The sequence below is a fragment of the Palaemon carinicauda genome, chromosome 10 (assembly GCF_036898095.1).
Source record: "Palaemon carinicauda isolate YSFRI2023 chromosome 10, ASM3689809v2, whole genome shotgun sequence".
Classification (NCBI taxonomy): domain Eukaryota; kingdom Metazoa; phylum Arthropoda; class Malacostraca; order Decapoda; family Palaemonidae; genus Palaemon; species Palaemon carinicauda.
In genome coordinates this window covers 14,941,334-14,966,275 of record NC_090734.1, presented here as the reverse complement: position 1 = coordinate 14,966,275, position 24,942 = coordinate 14,941,334, and the positions used below count along the sequence as shown (strand labels likewise).

General features: G+C 45.1%; 1 protein-coding gene across 1 annotated transcript in view; it reads right to left on the bottom strand.

The window, feature by feature from the left end:
• Positions 1-24,942, bottom strand: part of LOC137648594 (uncharacterized) — a 70,991-nt gene that overhangs the window by 5,686 nt on the left and 40,363 nt on the right. The window contains exons 6-7 of the mRNA XM_068381503.1: positions 18,418-18,571; positions 17,261-17,459 (exon numbers count right to left, since the gene is read on the bottom strand). Coding sequence (XP_068237604.1) covers positions 17,261-17,459; positions 18,418-18,571 — 353 coding nt within the window. The remainder of the gene's footprint in view (positions 1-17,260; positions 17,460-18,417; positions 18,572-24,942) is intronic.

The following is a 24,942-nucleotide window of genomic DNA, read 5'->3' as shown; positions in this document are numbered from 1 at the left end:
AATGTTAGAATATTAAAATAAAACATGTATAAAAAAATAAAGATTGTTACTGTACTCACCACGAAAGAAGTTGAAGAAAAACTTGAATGATGATGGCGATGAATTTACTGCACAGTAGAAATGATGATGATGAAGCTGATGATGTCTTCTACTGTGCAGCCAATGATAGTATTTTACGTCTCTTCAGACGGAGGTGTCTTTTCCTGGGACACCTCTTCAACTTCTTCAATTTCTTCCGAAGGCGTAGTAGCAGGAGGAACTGGCTCCTTTTTGCAAGGCTGGAAGAACATTGTGATCGGAAGTTGCTGCCGCTGCTTCTTTTTTCGCTCGAAGAGCATCCTGTAGGGAGTTATGATGTCATCGATCTTGTTGCAGAATTGCATAGACCGAACCATATACTCGTCCCACTCTTGCGACATTTCTTTCACCTCCTTCACATGGTTGCAGACCTTGGCAAGCCGTTCTAATGTTAAGCCCGTTTCTTCGACATTTTCTTGGGTCTCTTCCTGCGTTTCACTGTCTTCTTCACAGGCCGATTTCGTCAGGTCTTCTAGGTCTGCGTCAGTTAGCGGCTGGGAATGGCAGTCCAACAACTCGTTGACGTCTTCAGTCGTCATGTTGCCAAACCCGTCACCTCCAATTATCGCAGCCAACTGCACAGATTTGCGTATTGCAGAGTGTTGAATCTCAGACGGTGTAAATCCCTCGTCGTCGTAAACAATCTGGGGCCACAACTTCTTCCAGCTCGCATTGACAGCAGCAGGTTTCATTTCTTGCAGTGCCTTCTGGATGTTCTGCAGGCACGTGGCTATTATGTACTTCCGCCAGTACGCCTTCAAATTGAAATTTTCATCTTCATCTTCTTGGGCAGCATCCACACACGCAACAAGGTCCGCCAAGGTATTCTTCGTGTAGAGGGCCTTGAACGCCCTGATAACCCCCTGGTCCATCGGTTGAATTAATGACGTGGTGTTGGGTGGCAGGAACTCAACCTGAATGCCCTCATGCGACAGATCAGTTGCGTGTCCACCAGCGTTATCTATAAGGAGAAGGATCTTAAATGGCAAGCCCTTCTCTACGAGATATTTGCTGACTTGCGGGATAAAACACTGGTGGAACCAGTTGGAGGTCAGCATCTTCGTAATCCATGCTTTTTGATTATGCATCCAGTACACGGGAAGGAGATTCTTATTTTTATTTTTCAAAGCGCGAGGATTTTTCGACTTTTAAATAAGCCCCGGCTTTAGCAAAAATCCAGCAGCATTGCCACACATCACGAGGGTAACACGATCTTTGAATGCTTAAAAGCCAGAGGCTTTGGCTTCTTCTTTGAACAGGAAAGTTCGCGACGGCATTCTCTTCCAAAACAAGCCGGTCTCATCCATATTAAACACTTGTTCCAGTTTGTATCCACCTTCAGCGATAATGTTCTTGAATGTCTCGTTCGCGTAAGTTTCAGCAGCGGCAGTGTCAGCGGAAGCAGCCTCGCCATGCAGGGAAACGCTTTTCAGGCCGAAGCGTTTCTGAAACCGCGAACCATCCTTTGCTGGCGGAAAAACGTTTCTGAGGCTGGGAATCAGTGGATGTCCCTGGTTGAGGTTCATCTATATCATCATCATCTTCAGCATGGTCCCCATCGTTGTCTTGAGGTTCCTTTGCCGCAAAATTCTCATACAAGCCCAAAGCCTTGGTTCGGATGGTGTTCGTATCCAAGGCTATGTTCTTCTTCCGGCAGTCGGCAATCCAGACTGCTAAAGAACCTTCCATGCGTACGATCGTTTTATTATGCGTGGTAACGACTCGCTTCGCTGATCTGCTAAAGGTGATGGTAGCCGTCTTTCTAATGTTCGACTCGTCCTTCTTGATGTAGCAAACGGTGGATTCGTTCACTCCAAAATGGCGGGCTGCGGCCGCGTAACTTCTGCCTTCTTTTAACATATCGAGAAGCGTCACCTTCTCAGCAATCGTCATCATCTTTCGGTGGAGTTTAGGCTCACTACCAGCCTTAGCAGAAGCAGAACGCTTGGGAGCTATTGTACAGTAGGGGTTAAACAGAAAGTTCAACAAAAAGTTCAACTTAAAACAGTCACGCACAGCACAGATTAAAGTTCACAATAACGTAGCAGCATCTACCCAGCGAGAGAGCGGCGAACGAAGTGGCCGCGAAAAGATGCTGCAGGTTGGAGAAGCAGTCAAAACACCAATCACAGGCTAGATTTCAAAACTTGGGTTCTGATTCGTCATCTATCAGCACTTGAACCAATCACAATCCGTCTTACATGCTACGTAGTAGTTACCAATTCTAATACAAGGTACTACGTATACAGCTTTACGTACGCTATTTTACGCTTGTTTTGTTGTAGGATATGTACGCTTATTCGAGATGTGATTTTTGCAACAAAGAATATTATTGGATGCAGTACTACGTACGTATACATACAAAAGATTCATGGAAATGATGCACATCCATTACATTTGTAGTAGTAGCCATCAGCAGCCTTACACCATTCAAATACGGTATGACTGCATCTGATTTGCATTTCATGTTCGATTTAATTTTACTACATACAGTACTGTATACTGAATTATCGTATGATCACATTCTCTTTTCATGTTTTATTTCTTTCTGTACTGAATTATATGTCATATGTAATGCAATGAACCATCAGTAAGAGCAGATATTACTAATTACAGTATTAATGAAATTAACGAAATACGTATTTGGGGTCTTCATATATCGCGGTATTTTCGAAAGTTCCGGAAAATCCGCGATATGTGTACAGTATATACATGCGTTATGAAAAAAATCCGCGAAGTGGTGAATCCGCGATGGTCGAACCGCGAAGTAGCGAGGGTTCACTGTAGTTAAATATTTGAAATAATTTTATGTAATTTTTTCATCGAATTAAAATAGTTTACAAAGTAGTGCCCAACTGTTTATGGGTATCAAGTTTAGAGCCCCAGGTGCATACTATTGAACAACTAATAAAGTTAACACTACATATTAATACCTTCCCTCGGTATAAGCCTACCCTCTTTTACTTATGGTAAAATTACTCTACAGTAATGTACTGAAATTTGTTCAAAGCATAAAAGAAATAAGCATATACTGTAAACTGTTGAACAAATAAATGATTGTTTCATCTCCCAACATATAATAAACAAGTATTGATAAATAAACTTCCCTAAGCTATGATTTACAATGCTTAGCCCACCTAGCATAGTCTATGATTGTAGTACATAAATATCTGATAAGCGAGTGCTCAATTCACACAGTAAAGTTTAGATTCACTTCCTAAAGGGTTTGTATTATTCAAATTAGTATTTAATACTGTTTTTACAGAACTTAAATTTTCTTAGGGCATGATTATCGGTGACTAGACTACCCACATTAACATACAAAAAGGAATTTTAATAATGGAATTTATTATCTAAATACTTATCTGGAAGTTACTATACTTAAACCATCAGGCTACCGACTTGACAAACTTAAAATCGCAACTTTCATATTATCATTACTGCTTTCTAAGCTACAATCCTAGTTGGAAAAGCAGGATGCTATAAGCCCAAGGGCTCCAACAGGGAAAATAGCCCAGTGAGGAAAGGAAATAGGGAAACAAATAAACTACAGAAAAGTAACTAACAATTAAAATAAATTATTTTAAGAACAGTAACAACATTAAAATAAACCTTGCATATATAAACTAAATAAACTTAAAAAAAAACATAAGAAAGAGAAATAAGATAGAATAGTGTGCTTGAGTGTAACATCAAGCAACGCAACTCTATCCCAAGGCAGTGGAAGACCATGGTACAGAGGCTATGGCACTACAGAAGACAAGAGAACAATGGTTTGATTTTGGAGTGTCCTTCTCCAAGAAGAGCTCTTTACCATAGCTAAAGAGTCTCTTCTACCCTAACCAAGAGGAAAGTAGCCACTGAACAATTACGGTACAAAAGTTAACCTGTTGAGGAAATAAGACTTGCTTGGTAATCTCATTGTTGTTGGTGTATGAGGACACAGGAGAATATGTAAAGAATAGGCCAGACTATTCTATGTATGTGTAGGCAAAGGGAAAATGAGCCCTAACCAAAGAGAAGGTTTCAATGTAGTACTGTCTGGCCAGTCAAAGAACCCAACAACTCTCTATCGGTAGTATCTCAACAGGTGGCTGGTGCCGTGGCCAACCTACTACTTATCAAAATTGAAATTTTAATAAAATTTGTTATTTTTGTACTCACATAACTTTTATCTCCAAAAGCTTAGAATGGCGATGGTAATCGTTAAAATAAAAAAATTCCTGTTTTCTTCCCCTTCAATATACAGTAGTACGTAAGGTCTCGGGTTTATGATTACAGTCTGTAACTCTGAATATGAGCAAATTGAGATACGAGAATACAAATTTGAATTGGGTTATGAGCATTGCACCATATGGGCAAATTATGTGGGTAAGCACCAATAATACTGGCACACAATACACAAAAATCAGTCATCTGGTGCCCATACCCCACCCACGCAGTTTTCATGCCATGTTCATGTGATTTTTACCCCATTTTGTTTCGCATTAGCTCGCAACCATCCCTGGCTCAGGACCAAACTCTTCTACTCTCCATGCAGCCCTCGTAGAAGCATCTCCAAAACTGTTCTTTATGAGGTCGTGTTTGCTACTGTTCATCACAAAGACATTTTTGCTGCATTGAAACATTGTGACAATGGCCCTCAAGATGATGAAGAAAGACAGCAAGAAGATTTCCACAGAAATTAATTGTGAAGCATGAACAAGGTATGCAAATAACCCTTTCCTTTTGTTATAGGCAAAGACCATCGCCTGTGGGAGGGAATCATCGGCCGCCATGGCATTGGAAATTACAACGCCAATGGCCAACTCCTACTGGGTCTGTGTGCAGAACACCAACTTGTGGTAACCAACACCATCTTCCAGTTACCAAAACGACAAAAGACCACATGGAGACACCCACGGTCTAAACACTGGCACACCCTGGACTACGTCCTGACCAGAGCCAGAGACCGAGGAGACGACCGCATCACCCGATCCATGCCCGGAGCGGACGACTGCTTGACGGACCACAGACTCCTCATCTCCCGACTCTCCGTGACGACCCTACGACCACCCAGAAGGGCACCTGACAGCGTACCATACCAACGCTTTGATTGTAGTAAGCTCCGCAACCCACAGGTGGCACAGAACTACAAGGAGGCCTGCGAACAACACCTCGCAGACCCCGTGGGTCAGGCCACTGTTGAGCACCACTGGACCACCCTCAGAAACGCCATGGCCCGTGCCGCGGAGGAAACACTAGGCTACACCACCAAGAAACGGCAGGATTGGTTTGATGAGAATGATGCTACCATCTCTCTTCTCATTGAAACCAAACGACAAGCACGCCTGACTATGGAAAACCAACCAACAGCAGCTAACAAATGTGCTCACAAGGTGGCTGAAGCTGGTTGCCAAAGAGGGATCCGTGAAGCCCAGAACACCTGGTGGCAAAGAAAAGCTGCAGAAATACAGAGTTTCGCTGACCAACGTGACCTACGCAGCTTCTATGCAGCAACAAAGGAAATATTCGGTCCCACACGGTCATCAGTGGGCAGCCTGAAGGACGCGGATGGGGCCACGACCATCATCGACAGCGAGGGCATCCTGGCCAGGTGGAGGTCTCACTTTGAGAACCTCCTCAATGACCAAGCAGACACCCCAGACGATCTCCTGCAAATGACCCCGCAGCATCCCGTCCATCACTGGATGGCACTACCACCCTCCATCCATGACTTCAACAAGGCCCTGCAGCGCATGAAGCCCGGCAAAGCCCCAGGGCCAGACAACATCCCGTTGGAGCTGCTCACTCACGGTGGCCCCGGTTTGAGGAACCATTTGATGCTCCTTATACTGAAAATATGGGAGACCAAGACCGTCCCCAGTGACTTCCGCGATGCAAACATCGTTACCATCTTCAAGAAGGGAGACAGGGAGAACTGTAACAACTACCGGGGAATATCACTACTAAGCATCGCAAGTAAGATTTTCGCTCGGATTCTCCTTGACTGCCTCCTTATTCTCGCAGAAGACGTCCTGCCAGAGTCCCAGTGCGGCTTTCGACCTGCCCGCGGGACCATAGACATGATCTTCTGTGCGTGACAACTGCAAGAGAAGAGCCTCGAACAACAACAGCCCATAATGTTCATCTTCTGGGATTTGAAAAAGGCCTTCGACAAAGTACCTCGACCTGCCATGTGGGCTGTCCTCAAAAGATATGGCTGCCCACCCGATTTTGTCAAGCTGGTGCGTGCCCTCCATGACGGAATGGTTGGGAGAGTCTGCCACCAGAACTCTCTTTCAGACCCATTCCCCATCAACGGCGGCCTGAAGCAGGGCTGTGTTCTGGCCCCAACGTGTTTCTCGCTATAGACCGCAGCAATGCTCAACGAGATTCCCCCAGACACACCCTCAGTCGACCTACGTTTCCGCATGGATGGAGGCGCTTTCAACCTCGCCAGACTCCGCGCCAGAACCAAGACCACCTTGTGTGCAGTGCGAGAACTGCAGTATGCTGACGACAATGCCACCCCAGGTCAGACGGCAGAGGACCTGCAGTCGTTAGCTGATGCATACAACTCTACCTACGAACGTTTTGGGATGCAAGTCAACACAGATAAAACCAAGACCCTCGTCCAACATCCACCAGGACTGATGCTCCCAAACTTCAATACCACAGTGAATGACCAACCGTTAGAACAGGTGGACCAGTTCTCCTACCTAGGGAGCATCCTAACATCAGCTCCCACAAGCAAAAAGGACGTGGAGAACAGGATCAGGGCAGCCCACTCCGCCTTTGGCCGACTCAACTGCCGCGTATTTAACAACCACGCACTGACAATGACCACCAAAATAATGGTGTTCAGGGCAGTAGTCCTCTCCACGCTCCTGTATGCATGTGAAACATGGACGCTATATAGAAACGATATTAAAAACCTAGAACGCTTCCAACAAATGAAACTGAGGCAGATCTTGAAAATCCCCTGGGAGAGCCACACCACCAACATTGAAGTCTTAGAACGTGCCTCGCTGACCAGCGTGGAGGCCACCATCATCCACCACCGCCTCCGCTGGATAGGACACGTGCATAGGATGGATCCATCTAGGCTCCCAAAGAAAATATTCTACGGAGAACTGACCCAGGACACCAGACCACGAGGAGCCCCAAAAATGTGCTATAAAGATCAAATAAAGCGCACCCTGGCTCTAACTGACATCGATCCTTCCTCATGGGAAGAAACAGCCAGGGACAGGAAAACCTGGAGGAGTTCAGTACACTATGGCACAGTGGACTTCGAGGAGAGGAGGAGACAAAATGAGGAGGCTAGGAGGAGAAGAAGGAGAGAGCGATTAGAACAGCCCCGCCCACCACCTACCCTCCCTTGTGAACACTGTCCGCGACTCTTCCACCACAGACTAGGACTTAACAGCCACATCAGACATAAGCACCCACCCCATAGATAGGAGGCTGATGGCTAACGACAGAACCCAATACTCGGACACAAGTGGGCGCCGCCGCCGCCGACGACGAGGACGACGATATATATATATATATATATACCAAGGCACTTCCCCCAATTTTGGGGGGTAGCCGACATCAACAAATGAAACAAAAACAAAAAGGGGACCTCTACTCTCTACGTTCCTCCAGCCTAACAAGGGACTCAACCGAGTTCAGCTGGTACTGCTAGGGTGCCACAGCCCACCCTCCCACATTATCCACCACAGATGAAGCTTCATAATGCTGAATCCCCTACTGCTGCTACCTCCGCGGTCATCTTAGGCATCAGAGGCAGCAGCAGGGCCTACCGGAACTGCATCACAATCACTCGCCATTCATTCCTATTTCTAGCAAGCTCTCTTGCCTCTCTCACATCTATCCTCCTATCACCCAGAGCTTCCTTCACTCCATCCATCCACCCAAACCTTGGCCTTCCTCTGGTACTTCTCCCATCAACTCTTGCATTCATCACCTTCTTTAGCAGACAGCCATTTTCCATTCTCTCAACATGGCCAAACCACCTCAACACATTCATATCCACTCTAGCTGCTAACTCATTTCTTACACCCGTTCTCACTCTCACCACTTTGTTCCTAACCCTATCTACTCGAGATACACCTGCCATACTCCTTAGACACTTCATCTTAAACACATTCAATTTCTGTCTCTCCGTCACTTTCATTCCCCACAACTCCGATCCATACATTACAGTTGGTACAATCACTTTCTCATTCATGCCCAACCCTCTAGTTTTTACTACTCCCTTAACTGCCCCCAACACTTTGCAACCTTCATTCACTCTCTGACGTACATCTGCTTCCACTCCACCATTTGCTGCAACAACAGACCCCAAGTACTTAAACTGATCCACCTCTTCAAGTAACTTTCCATTCAACATGACATTCAACCTTGCACCACTTTCCCTTCTCGTACATCTCATAACCTTACTCTTACCCACATTAACTCTCAACTTCCTTCTCTCACACACCCTTCCAAATTCAGTCACTAATCGGCCAAGCTTCTCTTCTGTGTCTGCAACCAGTACAGTATCATCCGCAAACAACAACTGATTTACCTCCCATTCATGGTCATGCTCGTCTACCAGTTTTAATCCTCGTCCAAGCACTCGAGCATTCACCTCTCTCACCACTCCATCAACATACAAGTTAAACAACCACGGCGACATCACACATCCCTGTCTCAGCCCCTCTCTCACCGGAAACCAATCACTCACTTCATTTCCTATCCTAACACATGCTTTACTACCTTTGTAGAAACTTTTCACTGCTTGCAACAACCTTCCACCAACTCCATATAACCTCATCACATTCCACATTGCTTCCCTATCAACTCTATCATACGCTTTCTCCAGATCCATAAACGCAACATACACCTCCTTACCTTTTGCTAAATATTTCTCGCATATCTGCCTTACTGTAAAAATCTGATTCATACAACCCCTACCTCTTTTAAAACCACCCTGTATTTCTAAGATTGCATTCTCTGTTTTATCCTTGATCCTATTAATCATTACTCTACCATACACTTTTCCAACTACGCTTAACAAACTAATACCTCTTGAATTAAAACACCCATGCACATCTCCCTTACCCTTATATAGTGGTACAATACATGCACAAACCCAATCTACTGGTACCATTGACAACACAAAACACATATTAAACAATCTCACCAACCATTCAAGTACAGTCACATCCCCTTCCTTCAACATCTCAGCTCTCACACCATCCATACCAGATGCTTTTCCTACTCTCGTTTTATCTAGTGCTCTCCTCACTTCATCTATTGTAATCTCTCTCATTCTCATCTCCCATCACCAGCACCTCAACACTTGCAACAGCAATTATATCTGCGTCCCTATTATCCTCCAAATTCAGTAAACTTTCAAAATATTCCGCCCATCTTTTCCTTGCCTCCCCTCCTTTTAACAACCTTCCATTTCCATCTTTCACTGTCTCTTCAATTCTTGAGCCAGCCTTCCTTACTCTCTTCACTTCTTTCCAAAACTTCTTCTTATTCTCTTCATATGAATGACCTAATCCCTGACTCCACCTCAGGTCAGCTGCCCTCTTTGCCTCACGTACCTTGCGCTTTACTTCCACATTTTTCTCTCTATATTTTTCATACTTTTGTAAAAGAAAATGAGATAATTATTGTAAACCTTTCGTCTCAAGTTCATATTTAGCTCATATTAAGCCCACAATAATATATTAAACCCGAGAGATCTTTAGGATTTTTTTAAAAGCTAAAAATATTAACTCTTTAAATACTGTAACACTTTATATAAAAAAAAATTGATATGACTGCTGGAGGTCTTTTAATATCAAAGCACCTAAAAACACCTGCTTAAATGCCAGATATGGTCAAATCTAATCACACATGTTCAAGCACATATGTCAATATAGATTTATACCATTAAAGTCCAAAAATTTTATTTTCCTTAGTAAAATAAATTTTTGAATATACTTACCCGATGATCATGTAGCTGTCAACTCTGTTGCCCGACAGAAAAATCTAAGGTCGGGATACGCCAGCGATCGCTATACAGGTGGGGGTGTACACAACAGCGCCATCTGTCGAGTAGGTACTCAGGTACTTCTTGTCAACAAGAACTCAATTTTCTCCTCGGTCCACTGGTTCTCTATGGGGAGGAAGGGAGGGTCCTTAAATTCATGATCATCGGGTAAGTATATTCAAAAATTTATTTTACTAAGGAAAATAACATTTTTCAATATTAATCTTACCCGATGACCATGTAGCTGATTCACACCCAGGGGGGTGGGTGGAGACCAGCATACATGTTAACATTAGAAGCTAAGTATCCCGTATTTCATTTTAGCAGTTATTCAAAATAACAAACATAAAATAAATAAGTACCTGGTAAGGAAGTCGACTTGAACCATTACTCTGCCTTTTTAAGTACGTCTTCCTTACTGAGCCTAGCGATCCTCTTAGGATGCTGAGCGACTCCTAGGTGCTGAAGTATGAAGGGCTGCAACCCATACTAAAGGACCTCATCACAACCTCTAATCTAGGCGCTTCTCAAGAAAGAATTTGACCACCCGCCAAATCAACCAGGATGCGGAAGGCTTCTTAGCCTTCCGTACAACCCGAAAAACAACAATAAAAAGCATTTCAAGAGAAAGATTAAAAAAGGTTATGGGATTATGGGAATGTAGTGGTTGAGCCCTCACCTACTACTGCACTCGCTGCTACGAATGGTCCCAGGGTGTAGCAGTTCTCGTAAAGAGACTGGACATCTATGAGGTAAAATGATGCGAACACTGACTTGCTTCTCCAATAGGTTGCATCCATAACACTCTGCAGAGAACGGTTCTGTTTGAAGGCCACTGAAGTAGCGACAGCTCTAACTTCATGTGTCCTTACCTTCAGCAAAGCATGGTCTTCTTCCTTCAGATGAGAATGGGCCTCTCTAATCAAAAGCCTGATGTAATAAGAAACTGCGTTCTTAGACATCGGTAAAGCAGGTTTCTTGATAGAACACCATAAAGCTTCTGATTGTCCTCGTAATGGCTTTGTACGTCTTAAATAGTACTTAAGAGCTCTTACTGGGCAAAGTACTCTCTCTTGTTCGTTACCAACCAAGTTGGACAGGCTTGGGATCTCGAACGACTTGGGCCAAGGACGAGAAGGAAACTCGTTTTTAGCTAAAAAACCAAGCTGCAAGGAACATGTAGCCGTTTCAGATGTAAAACCTATGTTCCTGCTGAAGGCGTGAATCTCACTGACTCTTTTAGCTGTTGCTAAGCAAACGAGGAGAAGTGTCTTCAATGTGAGATCCTTAAAAGAGGCTGATTGAAGCGGTTCGAACCTTGCTGACATCAGGAACCTTAAAACCACGTCTAGGTTCCAGCCTGGTGTGGCTAACCGACGCTCCTTTGAGGTCTCAAAAGACTTAAGGAGGTCCTGTAGATCTTTGTTGGTGGAAAGATCTAAGCCTCTGTGGCGGAAGACCGCTGCCAACATGCTTCTGTAACCTTTGATCGTAGGAGCTGAAAGGGATCTTACATTCCTTAGATGTAAAAGGAAGTCAGCTATCTGCGTTACAGAGGTACTGGTTGAGGAAACTGCATTCGCCTTGCACCAGCTTCGGAAGACTTCCCATTTTGACTGGTAGACCTTGAGAGTGGATGTCCTCCTTGCTCTGGCAATCGCTCTGGCTGCCTCCTTCGAAAAGCCTCTAGCTCTTGAGAGTCTTTCGATAGTCTGAAGGCAGTCAGACGAAGAGCGTGGAGGCTTGGGTGTACCTTCTTTACGTGCGGCTGACGCAGAAGGTCCACTCTTAGAGGAAGAGTCCTGGGAACGTCCACTAGCCATTGCAGTACCTCGGTGAACCATTCTCTCGCGGGCCAGAGAGGAGCAACCAACGTCAACCGTGTCCCTTCGTGAGAGGCGAACTTCTGCAGTACCTTGTTGACAATCTTGAACGGAGGGAACGCCTACAGGTCTAGATGGGACCAATCCAGAAGAAAGGCATCTACGTGAACTGCTGCTGGGTCCGGAATCGGTGAACAATAAATCGGGAGCCTCTTGGTCATCGAGGTAGCGAATAGATCTATGGTGGGCTGACCCCACAGGGCCCATAGTCTGCTGCAAACATTCTTGTGAAGGGTCCACTCTGTGGGGATGACCTGACCCTTCCGGCTGAGGCGATCTGCCATGACATTCATGTCGCCCTGAATGAACCTCGTTACCAGCGAAATCTTTCGATCTCTTGATCAAGTGAGGAGGTCCCTTGCGATCTCGAACAACTTCCTCGAATGAGTCCCTCCTTGCTTGGAGATGTACGCCAAGGCTGTGGTGTTGTCGGAGTTCACCTCCACCACCTTGCTTAGATGGAGGGACTTGAAGTTTATCAAGGCCAGATGAACTGCCAATAGCTCCTTGCAGTTGATGTGAAGTGTTCTTTGCTCCTGATTCCACGTGCCCGAGCATTCCTGTCCGTCCAGTGTCGCACCCCAGCCCGTGTCCGATGCGTCCGAGAAGAGAAGGTGGTCGGGGGTCTGAACAGCCAATGGTAGACCTTCCTTGAGAAGAATGCTGTTCTTCCACCACGTCAGTGCAGACCTCATCTCTTCGGATATAGGAACTGAGACCGCTTCTAGCGTCATGTCCTTTCTCCAGTGAGCAGCTAGATGATACTGAAGGGGGCGGAGGTGGAGTCTCCCTAACTCGATGAACTGGGCCAGCGATGAAAGTGTCCCTGTTAGACTCATCCACTGCCTGACTGAACATCGGTTCCTTCTCAGCATGCTCTGGATGCATTCTTGGGCTTGACTGATCCTGGGGGCCGACGGAAAAGCCCGAAAAGCTCGACTCTGAATCTCCATACCTAGATAGACAATGGTTTGGGATGGGACGAGTTGGGACTTCTCTATATTGACCAGGAGACCCAATTCCTTGGTCAGATCCATAGTCCATCTGAGATTCTCCAGACAGCGACGACTTGACGGAGCTCTTAAAAGCCAGTCGTCCAAATAGAGGGAGGCTCTGATGTCTGCCAAGTGAAGGAATTTGGCAATATTCCTCATCAGTTTGGTAAACACAAGAGGTGCCGTGCTTAGGCCAAAGCACAGGGCTTGGAACTGGTACACGACCTTTCCAAAGACGAACCTTAGGAAAGGTTGGGAGTCTGGATGGACGGGGACATGAAAGTACGCGTCTTTTAGGTCCAACGAGACCATCCAGTCTTCCTTCCTGACCGATGCTAGGACCGACTTCGTCGTTTCCATTGTGAACGTCTGCTTGGTGACAAAAGCATTGAGAGCACTGACGTCCAGCACCGGTCTCCAACCTCCTGTCTTCTTCGCTACCAGGAAGAGACGGTTGTAGAAGCCCGGGGATTCATGGTCCCGGACTATGACTACCGCTCCCTTTTGTAGCAAGAGAGACACCTCTTGTTGCAACGCTAGCCTCTTGTCCTTCTCCTTGTAGTTGGGAGAGAGGTTGATGGGAGAAGTTGCTAGAGGGGGACTGCGGCAGAACGGAATCCTGTACCCCTCCCTTAGCAACTTCACAGACTGAGCGTCTGCACCTCTGTTCTCCCAAGCCTGCCAGAAGTTCTTGAGCCTGGCTCCCACTGCTGTCTGGAGAGGTAGGCAGTCAGATTCTGCCTTTTGAGGACTTGGAACCCTTCTTCGATTTGCCACGATGACTGTCGGCACGGGTACCTCCTCTGCTGGAGGTTCTGCCACGAAAGGGCGGGATGAACCTAGACGCTGGTGTGTCCATCCTAGGTCTAGGCACGGAAGGTAAAGCTTTGGCCTTACGTGCGGAGGACGCCACCAGGTCATGGGTATCCTTCTGGATCAACGAGGCAGCCATCCCCTTGATCAGCTCTTCCGGAAAGAGACACTTGGAAAGCGGAGCAAACAACAACTCCGACTTCTGGCAAGGAGTGATCCCAGCAGACAAGAAGGAGCAAAGATGGTCTCTCTTCTTAAGCACTCCCGACACGTACGAAGCCGCAAGCTCACCAGACCCATCCCGAATGGCTTTGTCCATGCTAGACATGATAAGCATGGCAGAGTCCTTATCCGAAGGGGAAGTCTTTCTGCTTAAAGCTCCCAAACACCAATCGAGGAAGTTGAAGATCTCAAAAGCACGAAAAACTCCCTTCAACAGATGATCCATGTCAGAAAAGGACCAGCAAATCTTAGATCGTCTCATAGCCAGCCTGCGGGGAGAGTCAACCAGACTTGAGAAGTCGCCCTGGGCAGAGGCAGGAACTCCCAAGCCGGGTTCCTCTCCCGTGGCATACCAGACGCTAGATTTGGAAGCAAGCTTGGTAGGCGGAAAGATGAAAGCAGTCTTTCCCAGCTGCTTCTTGGACTGCAACCACTCTCCCATTACCCTCAAAGCTCTCTTGGATGAGCGTGTGAGTACGAGTTTGGTGAAGGCAGGGAGGAGAGCGCGGGGTTGCAGACACAAACTGTTCCGGATACAATTCCCTGAACAGGGCAAGGACTTTCCTAAAGTCTAAGGAGGGAGGCGTAGACTTGGGTTCTTCTAAGTCGGAGTGCGGATCGTCCAAATGCGCAGCTTCGTCGTCATCAGATACTCCATCATCCGAAAGCTGAGGAGGAAGTGGCAAAGATGGAGCAGAAAGCTGAACGGCTGAATCCGGCAGCACGGGTGCATGCGTAGCTGCTGCGGATCCAACATCATGCCGCTGCTGGTCAGTCTGCGAGCTGGCAACAACAAAAGCGGAGTGCTGGTGCGTGGGAGGGACTGCCGTGGGTTGCGGAGCATGCCGCATTGAGTCAAAACACGGCAGCTTGACAGCACCTTCCCACTGCTGATGCGGTAGCTCACGCATGTCAACGGAGGGTGCAGCATGAACATGCGTCTGGCAGGGTCGACTGCGCATCGGTGGTGGAGCTCTCACAGGTGAAGTGTGGGAGCAGGCAGCCGCAGTATCTGCTGAGCGCACAACCGTGGCAGGTTGTAGGTTAACAGGTGCAGTGTCAACCTTCTCAGCACGATACTCCTGCATGAAGGAAGCAAGCTGAGACTGCATAGTCTGCAGCATGGACCACTTAGGGTCTACCGTGGTTGGTGCGGCAACAGACGGAGTAGTTGCCTGCTGCGGAACCACTCTACCTCTCTTGGGAGGTGTGCAGTCTTCGGAAGACTGCGGCGAGTCCGAACTGACCCAGTGGCTACACCTGGGCCGTTGGACTCGCTCGGAAGGGACCTTACGCTTGAGAGGTCGTGAGACCTTGGTCCAACGTTTCTTCCTAGAAACTTCTTCCACAGACGAGGAATGATAGGGCTCATTCGTCTGTTTGTGGATGGGACGATCTCTGACAGATACGTCCGCAACCACTGAGGGTACATCCGTACGCTGATCAAGGCCTGTCGAACCCTTTGGTCCTTCAACATTGCTTCTCCCCTGGGCTTGGGAGCTTGCAAGAGGTCCCGGACTGGGAGGACGACTGGCACGAACAGATGTACCCTCATGCGCAACACTGACACTGACACTTTTCACTTCACTTGCACTCACTACACTTCCCACTGCACTTTGCGCTTTCAACTCTTTGACATCGGCCAAAAGTTGATTCCGGTCATTAGCTAATGACTCCACTCTGTCACCAAGAGCCTGAATGGCACGCATCATGTCCGCCATGGAGGGTTGAGCACTAGTAGCAGGGTCGGGAGTCACCACTACAGGGGAAGGAGTAGGTTGAGGGGCATGGGGAGAGGAAAAATCAAACGAGCGAGAAGAACTCCTCCTGATCCTATCCTTCTCTAGCCTACGTGCATTCTTTAGGAATTCGTTAAAATCGAATTCCGAAAGCCCAGCGCATTCCTCACATCGATCTTCCAATTGACAGGATTTACCCCTACAATTGGAACAAACGGTGTGAGGATCTATGGAGGCCTTCGGAAGACGCCTAGAACAAGCCCTAACGCTACACTGCCTGTACTTAGGGACTTGAGAATGGTCAGACATCTTGAATTCTTGAATTAGCCAAGGGGGAAATCCGAAATCTAGCAAAGTTCATTAACAATTAATCCAAATCTAATCAAAAAGCTTGATAAGCTAATGATAAAAGTTCCTGAATAGCGAAAGCTAAAATCTAGAGCGAATACATCACCAAAATCGTGAAAAACAACTCCAGAAACAACAGCGTATCCAAGTAGGTCTTGCCGGTGGCACGACAGAGGAAAAATTGAGTTCTTGTTGACAAGAAGTACCTGAGTACCTACTCGACAGATGGCGCTGTTGTGTACACCCCCACCTGTATAGCGATCGCTGGCGTATCCCGACCTTAGATTTTTCTGTCGGGCAACAGAGTTGACAGCTACATGATCATCGGGTAAGATTAATATTGAAAATTGAACGTTTCTGGTCATAGAAAAGGAAATGTAAAATTTTCAAGTTGTTACAGTATACAGTAAATGTAATAATTCTCAGTTTTTGAAAATACACTGATCAAAATAAACCTTTTGGAACCTATGACAACCAACCCAGGACCTCGAAAGTCTATTTGCTTCCAATGGTACGGTGTATAGGAATACATTCGGTAAGATGTAGCTCATATGGATTTAACGCACTACTGTACTCATTACTGTTTGTCTGAAAGGATTGGTTTGTATGATAACCCTCGAGCACTGCGATGTCAGGCAACCATAGACCCATGAGCAGATACTGCTAAAAGCTTAATAGATAATGTTTGGTGAAGCCTGTTACGAGTGTAACCTTTTTACCAAGTTGGGTCTTAATATAATTTCCTTGATAGAAAAGATAGGTATGGTAGGTTATAATTGTACATGACTATGAAAATATAATATATACACAAAATCAATAAAGCCCAAATTAATAAAACTAGAGAGACACACCTTAAAACTCCTTCATATATCACTACAGTATTCGATTACCTGTTTCAATTTTAAATAATGTTGGAGCCCGAGGCCAGGTCCAAACGGAGAGCAAAACAACAATTGTATTAAGTTCTTCCGATAAAATGAAGAGTTGAGTGTTCGCCCATTAATTCCACCTCCCGAGAGAGAGAGAGAGAGAGAGAGAGAGAGAGAGAGAGAGAGAGAGAGTTGGGCAGACAATTCTTTGTTCCTGAAAGTTGTTAATAGATAGCTTGATGGTTAAAGCATGATGATTACCAGGTAAGGTTCATTTAAAATCAAATTAACTCACCGGTGTGTTTCTCCACACAAGTCAAAGGCATCGGCAGATTTACGCTTCCTTGGGGATATGCTGAAACCTGGAGCAGGGGAGAGGGCAATTCCAGGGTGTTGGTGAAGAGAATCTAGATATTCAACACTTTCAGATGCTTTCAGAGGTGAACCAGATGATGCCGAATGCCCAACTACTCGTCGCAATCCTGTCATTAGCCCTGCAAACGAAAGATTTACATGTTTATTCCAAAATATTATAGTATAATTATTTCAGTGAATCACCTTTGATATAGCAAAGTATCATTCTGCAATACAAAACAATTTCTGTACTAATGAGGCTAGGACAAATATATGCCCAAGTATCGTTTTCAAAATACAAACATACGGTATTCCTTCAGTACATTAATCAAACGTAATTAACAGCTTTGTTGATTTCCATAAAGATACAAACATACCACACATTAACTATGATCAAGATTTAATCTAGTTTATTAAAGAATTAAAATACCGTACATAAACGATTTGTCTTTCCTTTTTAAACATACTTCTCCATTAAACAAAAAATCTGGCACAATGCACAGCTTAGTTAGCGGTATTCACAATTGTCAACCAAGGGATATTTTATCAATGAGTTACCTTCCTGAAAGCCATAATGCAGCTATAGAAAAATAAGATGATATTAGTTTAAGCCAATATACTTCTTCCTGAGGTCATATTAACCCTAATGAGGAATGTTTCACACTACTGTTAGTGATGTACATGTTTAATGTGTTTCGCTATAATCAAAATTCAATCCTTAAGGTACAAAATGTTGATGGCATATTTAAGTTTCCTATCCATCTTGTCCCTCTCAGTCTATGTTTCACATAAAAAACTGATTGAACTTTGAGATAAGCAAAATAAAATCTCACGAGCCTCGAATTTGTATTTGCAAGCGAATAGCTTAAGTAGTCTTTCAGAGGACCACTAATGATTTACCTCTACTAAAGTTTTTCACATGACTTCTTGTTTTCATAATAGCAAATTTTCAGTTTTAAACTAAATAACCTAAGAAGTTTTGCTTTACTATTGAACTATCACAATTTATATAGTACAAAATATTTCAGTAGTTAATTCTTTCCAAAAATATAGAGCTGTGCCTGACTCCCAATAAGCTATAAAAAATAAAAGGCTCACTATGTATTGAAGCACTTCGACGTTTCTTCCTCACAGCAGAATGTAGTTGGGACGACACAAGATTCTCAGTGGACTTGCTCTGTTCTCGATGCTCAAGGGCCAGAGCCAGACTGGATGGCATTCGGCAAAAATGGGACCCATTCTCAATAATAAGCTGGAACGAAGTAACGATTATTAGCTTATTACTATAAACAAAAGTCAAAGGTTTAATTCAAATCTGCCTACGAGACTTTGGGGGAAATAGAGTAACTGAAGTAAATAAGTAATACTACGACTGAACTACCATTCTGCAAGAAAAATAGAAAAATGATATTTTAATTATAAAATAAATTTTTGAATATACTTACCCGGTGAATATATAATAGCTGCAACTCTGCGGCTCGACAGAAAACACACTCAAAAAACTCGCGAGCGATCGCTATGAAGGTTGCGGGTGTGCCCACCAGCGCCAACTGTCGGCCAGATACCACTCTTGTATGTAAACAAAACCTTCAATTCTTCTCGTCCCGCTGCGTCTCTATTGGGGAGGAAGGGAGGGTCATTTAATTTATATATTCACCGGGTAAGTATATTCAAAAATTTATTTTATAATTAAAATATAATTTTTAAATATTTAACTTAGCCGGTGAATATATAATAGCTGATTCACACCCAAGGAGGTGGGTAGAGACCAGAGTTAATTATGTTTACAGCGTATAAGCTAAGAGTTTTTTCATTTTGACAGTTATCAATATAACAAAACCAAAATAAATAGGTACCTGGTAAGGAAGTTGACTTAGACGATTACTCTGCCTTGTAAGTCTGTCTTCCTCACGGAGCCCAGCGATCCTCTTAGGATGCTGACAGACTCCCAGGAGCTGAAGTATCAAGGGCTGCAACCCATACAACAGGACCTCATCAAACCCCTAATCTGGGCGCTCTCAAGAAATGACTTTGACCACCCGCCAAATCAACCAGGATGCGAAAGGCTTCTTAGCCTTCCGAACAACCCATAAAACAATATTAAAAACATTTCAAGAGACAGATTAAAAAGGATATTGGAATTAGGGAAGTGTAGTGGTAGAACCCTCACCCACTACTGCACTCGCTGCAACGAATGGACCCAGTGTGTAGCAGTCCTCGTAAAGAGTCTGGACATCTTTTAAGTAAAATGACGCGAACACTGACTTGTTTCTCCAAAAAGTCGCGTCCATAATACTTTGCAGAGATTTATTTTGCTTGAAGGCCACGGAGGTTGCTATATCTCTAACTTCGTGCGTCTTAACCTTAAGCAAACATCGGTCTTTCTCATTCAAATGAGAATGAGCTTCTCGTATTAAAAAAATCTGATAAAATATGACAAAGAATTCTTTGACATAGGCAATGAAGGTTTCTTAACTGAGCACCATAATGCCTCAGATTTCCCTCGTAATGACTTAGTACGAGCTAAATCGAACTTAAGAGCTCTAACAGGACATAATACTCTTTCCAGTTCGTTGCCTACGATCTCTGATAAGCAAGGAATATCAAAAGATTTAGGCCAAGGACGAGAAGGCAGTTCATTTTTGGCCAGGAAACCAAGTTGAAGTGAACAAGTGGCTTTTTTCTGTAGAAAAGCCGATGTTCTTACTGAAGGCATGAAGTTCACTGACCCTTTTAGCCGAAGCCAAGCACACTAGGAAAAGTGTCCTGAGGGTGAGATCCTTCAGGGAGGCTGAATGTAATGGCTCAAACCTGTCTGATATGAGGAACCTTAGGACCACGTCTAAGTTCTATCCAGGAGTTGCCAAACGACGTTCCTTAGAGGTCTCAAAAGACTTAAGGAGATCTTGGAGATCTTTATTGTTGGAAAGATCTAAGCCTCTATGTCGAAAGACCGAAGCCAACATGCTCCTGTAGCCCTTAATCGTGGGAGCTGAAAGGGAGCGAACCTTTCTCAGATGTAAAAGAAAATCTGCGATTTGGGCTACAGAGGTACTGGACGAGGACACAGATGCTGACTTGCACCAGTCTCGAAAGACTTCCCACTTCGACTGGTATACTCTAATGGTAGAAGCTCTCCTAGCTCTTGCAATTGTACTGACTGCCTCCTTCGAAAAGCCTCTAGCTCTTGAGAGCTTTCGATAGTCTGAAGGAAGTCAGACGAAGAGCGGGGAGGCTTTGATGGACATTCTTTACGTGGGGCTGACGTAACAGATCTACCCTTAGAGGAAAACTTCTTGGAAAGTCTACCAGCCATTGAAGTACCTCGGTGAACCACTCTCTCGCGGGCCAGACGGTAGCAACCAACGTTAACCTTGTCCCTCCGTGAGAGGCGAACTTCTGCAGTACCTTGTTGACTATCTTGAATGGTGGGAATGCATATAAGTCCATAAAAGACCAATCCAGTAGAAACGCGTCTATGTAGATTGCTTCTGTATCTAGGACTGGAGAGCAAAAGATTGGTAACCTTTTGGTCAACGAGGAGGCAAAGAGGTCTATGGTGGGTTGACCCCAAGTAGCCCAAAGACTCTTGCCCACGTCCTTGTGGAGGGTCCATTCCGTGGGTATCACCTGACCCCTCCGACTGAGACAGTCTGCCAAGACGTTCAAGTCCCCCTGGATGAATCTCGTCAACAGGGAGATGCCTCGAATTCTTGACCATAAGAGAAGGTCCCTTGCGATCTCGAGCAGCGTGAAGGAGTGTGTGCCTCCTTGCTTGGAGATGTACGCCAAAGCTGTGGTGTTGTCTGAGTTGACCTCTACCACTTAGTTTCGAAGACGCTTTCTAATATCATCAAGGACAAGTGGACTGCTAATAGCTCCTTGCCGTTGATGTGCATGCTCTTCTGACTTGAGGTCCACAGACCCGAGCATTCCCGACCGTCCAGGGTCGCACCCCAACCCAAACCCGACGCGTCTGAAGACAACACGTGGTTTGGGTTCTTGACTGCTAGGGATAGTCCCTCTCTCAGACTGATATTGCTGTCCCACCATTTCAGGCATGCCTTTATTGGTTCGGAGACTGGGAATGATACCGTCTCTAATGTCTTGTCCTAGTTCCAGCGAGAGGCTAGATGGAACTGGAGAGGCAGAAGGGGTAGTCTCCCTAGAGAGACAAACTGCTCCAGGGATGAGAGAGTCCCTACGAGACTGTTCCAACTCCTGACTGAATAAACGTTTTCTTTTCAGCATTAGTTGGACTTCGAGCAGGGCTTGACTGCGAATCTCCATCCCCAAATATAGAATAATCTGGGATGGGATCAGTTGGGACTTTTAGGTTGACCACAAGTCCCAACTCCCTGGCCAGACTCAACGTCCAATGTAGATCCTGCAGACAGCGAAGGCTGGACGATGCTCTGAGAAGCCAGTCGTCCAAGTACAGGGAGGCTCGGATCCCCGATAGATGGAGGGATTTTGCCACATTCCTCATGAGCCTCGTAAACACGAGAGGCGCAGGACTGAGGCCAAAGCACAGGGCTCGAAACTGGTACCCCCACATTCCTGTAAACAAACCTCAGAAACGGTTGGGAATCCGGGTGTATAGGAATGTGGAAGTATGCCTCCTGAAGGTCGAGAGAGACCATTCAGTCGCCTTCCATAAATGCTGTCAAGACAGCCTGGTAGACTTCATCGTGAAGTTTGTCTTGACAATGAACACATTGAGCGCACTTGCCTCTTACGTACTCCTGCAGTGAACATGGCTGCCAAATCATGGAGCCATCCCTGAGGGACTTGTTCCTGCAGAGAACGTGGCTGTCAGATCATTGGAGCCATCCCTGAAAGCCTTGTTTAGGCATGACATAATTGTACAGCAAAACTTCAAAGGCTCGAAAACAGCTGTGAAGTTGACCTGTAAAATCTTGGAGCGTCTCATGGCCAGGCGCCAGGGAGAGTCTATGAGGTTTGAGAAGTCTATCTGGGCAGAGGCAGGAACTCCCAAGCCGAGAACTTCTCTCGTGTCATATAAGACTCTCGCTCTATAAGCCAGTTTAAAAGAAGGGAAAGCAAAGGCTGTATCCCCCAAACTCCTCCTGGTGATAAACCAGTCGCCTAGCAAACGTAAAGCTCTCTAGGAGAGCGAGAGAGCACTAGCTTATAAAACAACGGCTTCGAAGTAGCTAGGCCTAGTGTAAGCTCTGACGTTTAGGCGAACGAGGAGCAGCAGTTACGAAAAGATCCGGACAAAGATCCTTAAAAATCAGCATGATTTATTTAAAGTCCATAGAGGGCTAAGCAGCTTTAGGCTCCTCTCCGTCTGACAGAGTCCTCAAGGGAATATCAGTAGGAGGGGGAACAGCAACTTCCTCATCTGAAGGAACCTTGTCCGATAATAGCTGAGTCTCAAGCAAGGGAGAGACCTACCGTGGTGGCAATGCTTTACAAGCAGAGTCCACACGCACTGGTGCATTAGTAGCGGACCAGGACGCAACGTCATGTAACTGCTTGACAGTCTGTGAACTGTCAACAACAACAGATGCGAGAGACCAGGACGCAACGTCATGTAACTGCTTGACAGTCTGTGAACTGTCAACAACAACAGGTGCGTGAGGACGCACAGCGTCCACTCGAGACTGCTTTGACCGCCTAGACTGAGCAGTCAAAACAACTCTAGAATGCGGAGGTTGACGCTCAGCGTCAAAACAAGTCAACTCCGATTGTTAGCGAACGTCCTGAACGTCAACAGGAGCATCAGCAAGTGGCCTAACGTCCAAATGTGGCTGAAAATCCACACGAGACCGCATCGAGTGTGGTTCTAAACAACCTGACTGACGTGACTTAGCTACGCCAACATCAACAGGACGCACAAAGGAACGTTAGGGTGGCTGAAAGCCAGGATCTCGATGAGATAAACGGCTAGGCTCAACGGACTTATCGGCAGAATAGTCTTCCATAAGGGAGGCAAGTTTATTCTGCATGTCTTGCCGTACAACCCATTTAGGATCAACGGGAATGATTGCGGTAAGAGACGAGGGTAACGTCTGTGACCGCAAAACCTTGCCTACAAAAAGACTCTCGGAGTCTGTGTTACGCTTTTGTTAGGCGGCGAGCAGTCTTCGATGACTGCATAGGGTCAGAGCTGTCCTAATGGTTAAAACCAGGACGCTGGACCTGTCCTGAAAGGACTGACTTTCGCTTAAAGGGCCTCGAAACCTTGTTTCACGGTTTCTTATGCGAAAAGCCTTCGGATGACGAGGAGAAAATCGTCTCTCTCGCCTTACGGTAGGGGTGATCTTGGTAAGATACACCCGATACCATAGAGGGAACGTCTGTTCGCTGATCAAGGCCTCTCGAACCCATAAGTCGTACGACATTACTTCTCCCCTGGGCTTGGGAGCTTGCAAGAGGTCCCGGACTAGGCGAACGACAGGCACGAACAGACGAACCCTCGGTCGCAACACTGATAACACTTTGCGCAATATCACTTTATCACTACGATTTTCTGTTTTGCACTTATTTCACTGAAATCGAATCTTTTAACAATTCACATCAGGTATGAATAAAACTGATTTCTACCTGAAGCACGCAATTCTACCCTCATCAAAAGGTAGTAATTGCGAAATCAGTCGTATAATGCAAGCACATTAATACCAGCAAAAAACAGTAAACATAATTTAAGATAAAAAATTCAGTGGCTGGGGAAGAGACTAAACACTAGTTCATTCAAAACTACGTTTTCAATCTCTCACCGTACATTGCCTTGGGACGAGAATAAAAAACTAAAAACATTTTATCCTTTCTCCCCGTACAGAGACTAGGGACGAGAGTAACTCGAGAACAACGTTACCCGCTTGGGACGAGATAAAGATCGGAACGTTTTGTCTCCTCTCTCTCCCTCCGTCTCTATCTCTATCTCTCTCTCTCTCTCTCTCTCTCTCTCTCTCTCTCTCTCTCTCTCTTGATTTCGCACCTAAGAGAAGAGCCCACTTACGTTTCGTCAAAAAAACAGGTTATTTGACCAAAGGAAAAAAAAAATGAAAGGTTTTTCAATTAAAAAGTTCCTTTAAAATAGAATTTAAAACATTTAAGCTTTGAAAGAAGAATGAACAAAACGTCAGAATCGATTTACTCTTTCTGCAAAGTGAAACCGTGATACTCTCTCTCTCTATCGTAACGATAGAGCGCAAACTGCGTAGCATAAATAAACTAAACGTTAGTTCATCTTTGAAACAGTACGAAGACTATTCAAAGAAAATCTTTCATAAAATATCTATTAAAAAATATTCATTTAATAAGTTTTAAATCATTAGCTCTTTAAAAGCTATTTACGATTGAAAGGGCTCAACGTTGTTTAACTTCGGTTTCCAAGTTAGGACCGCCTACTCTCAGGAAAGGTCGCATATAAACAAATCATTAAAATTTATTTTGATGTTTATTATAAATGGAAAGCTAATCGAAGAGGCCTAATAAAGGCGGTTGAGATATAAAATATATAGAGGAAAATCTATAATTAATTTATAACGTGATAAGATAATTGCTAAAAGCCTAAACACACTTCCGTCTAAGGGAAGGGTCGGCCATTTAAAAGTCAAAGAAAGTCCATAATCTCTTTGTCATAAAAAATTA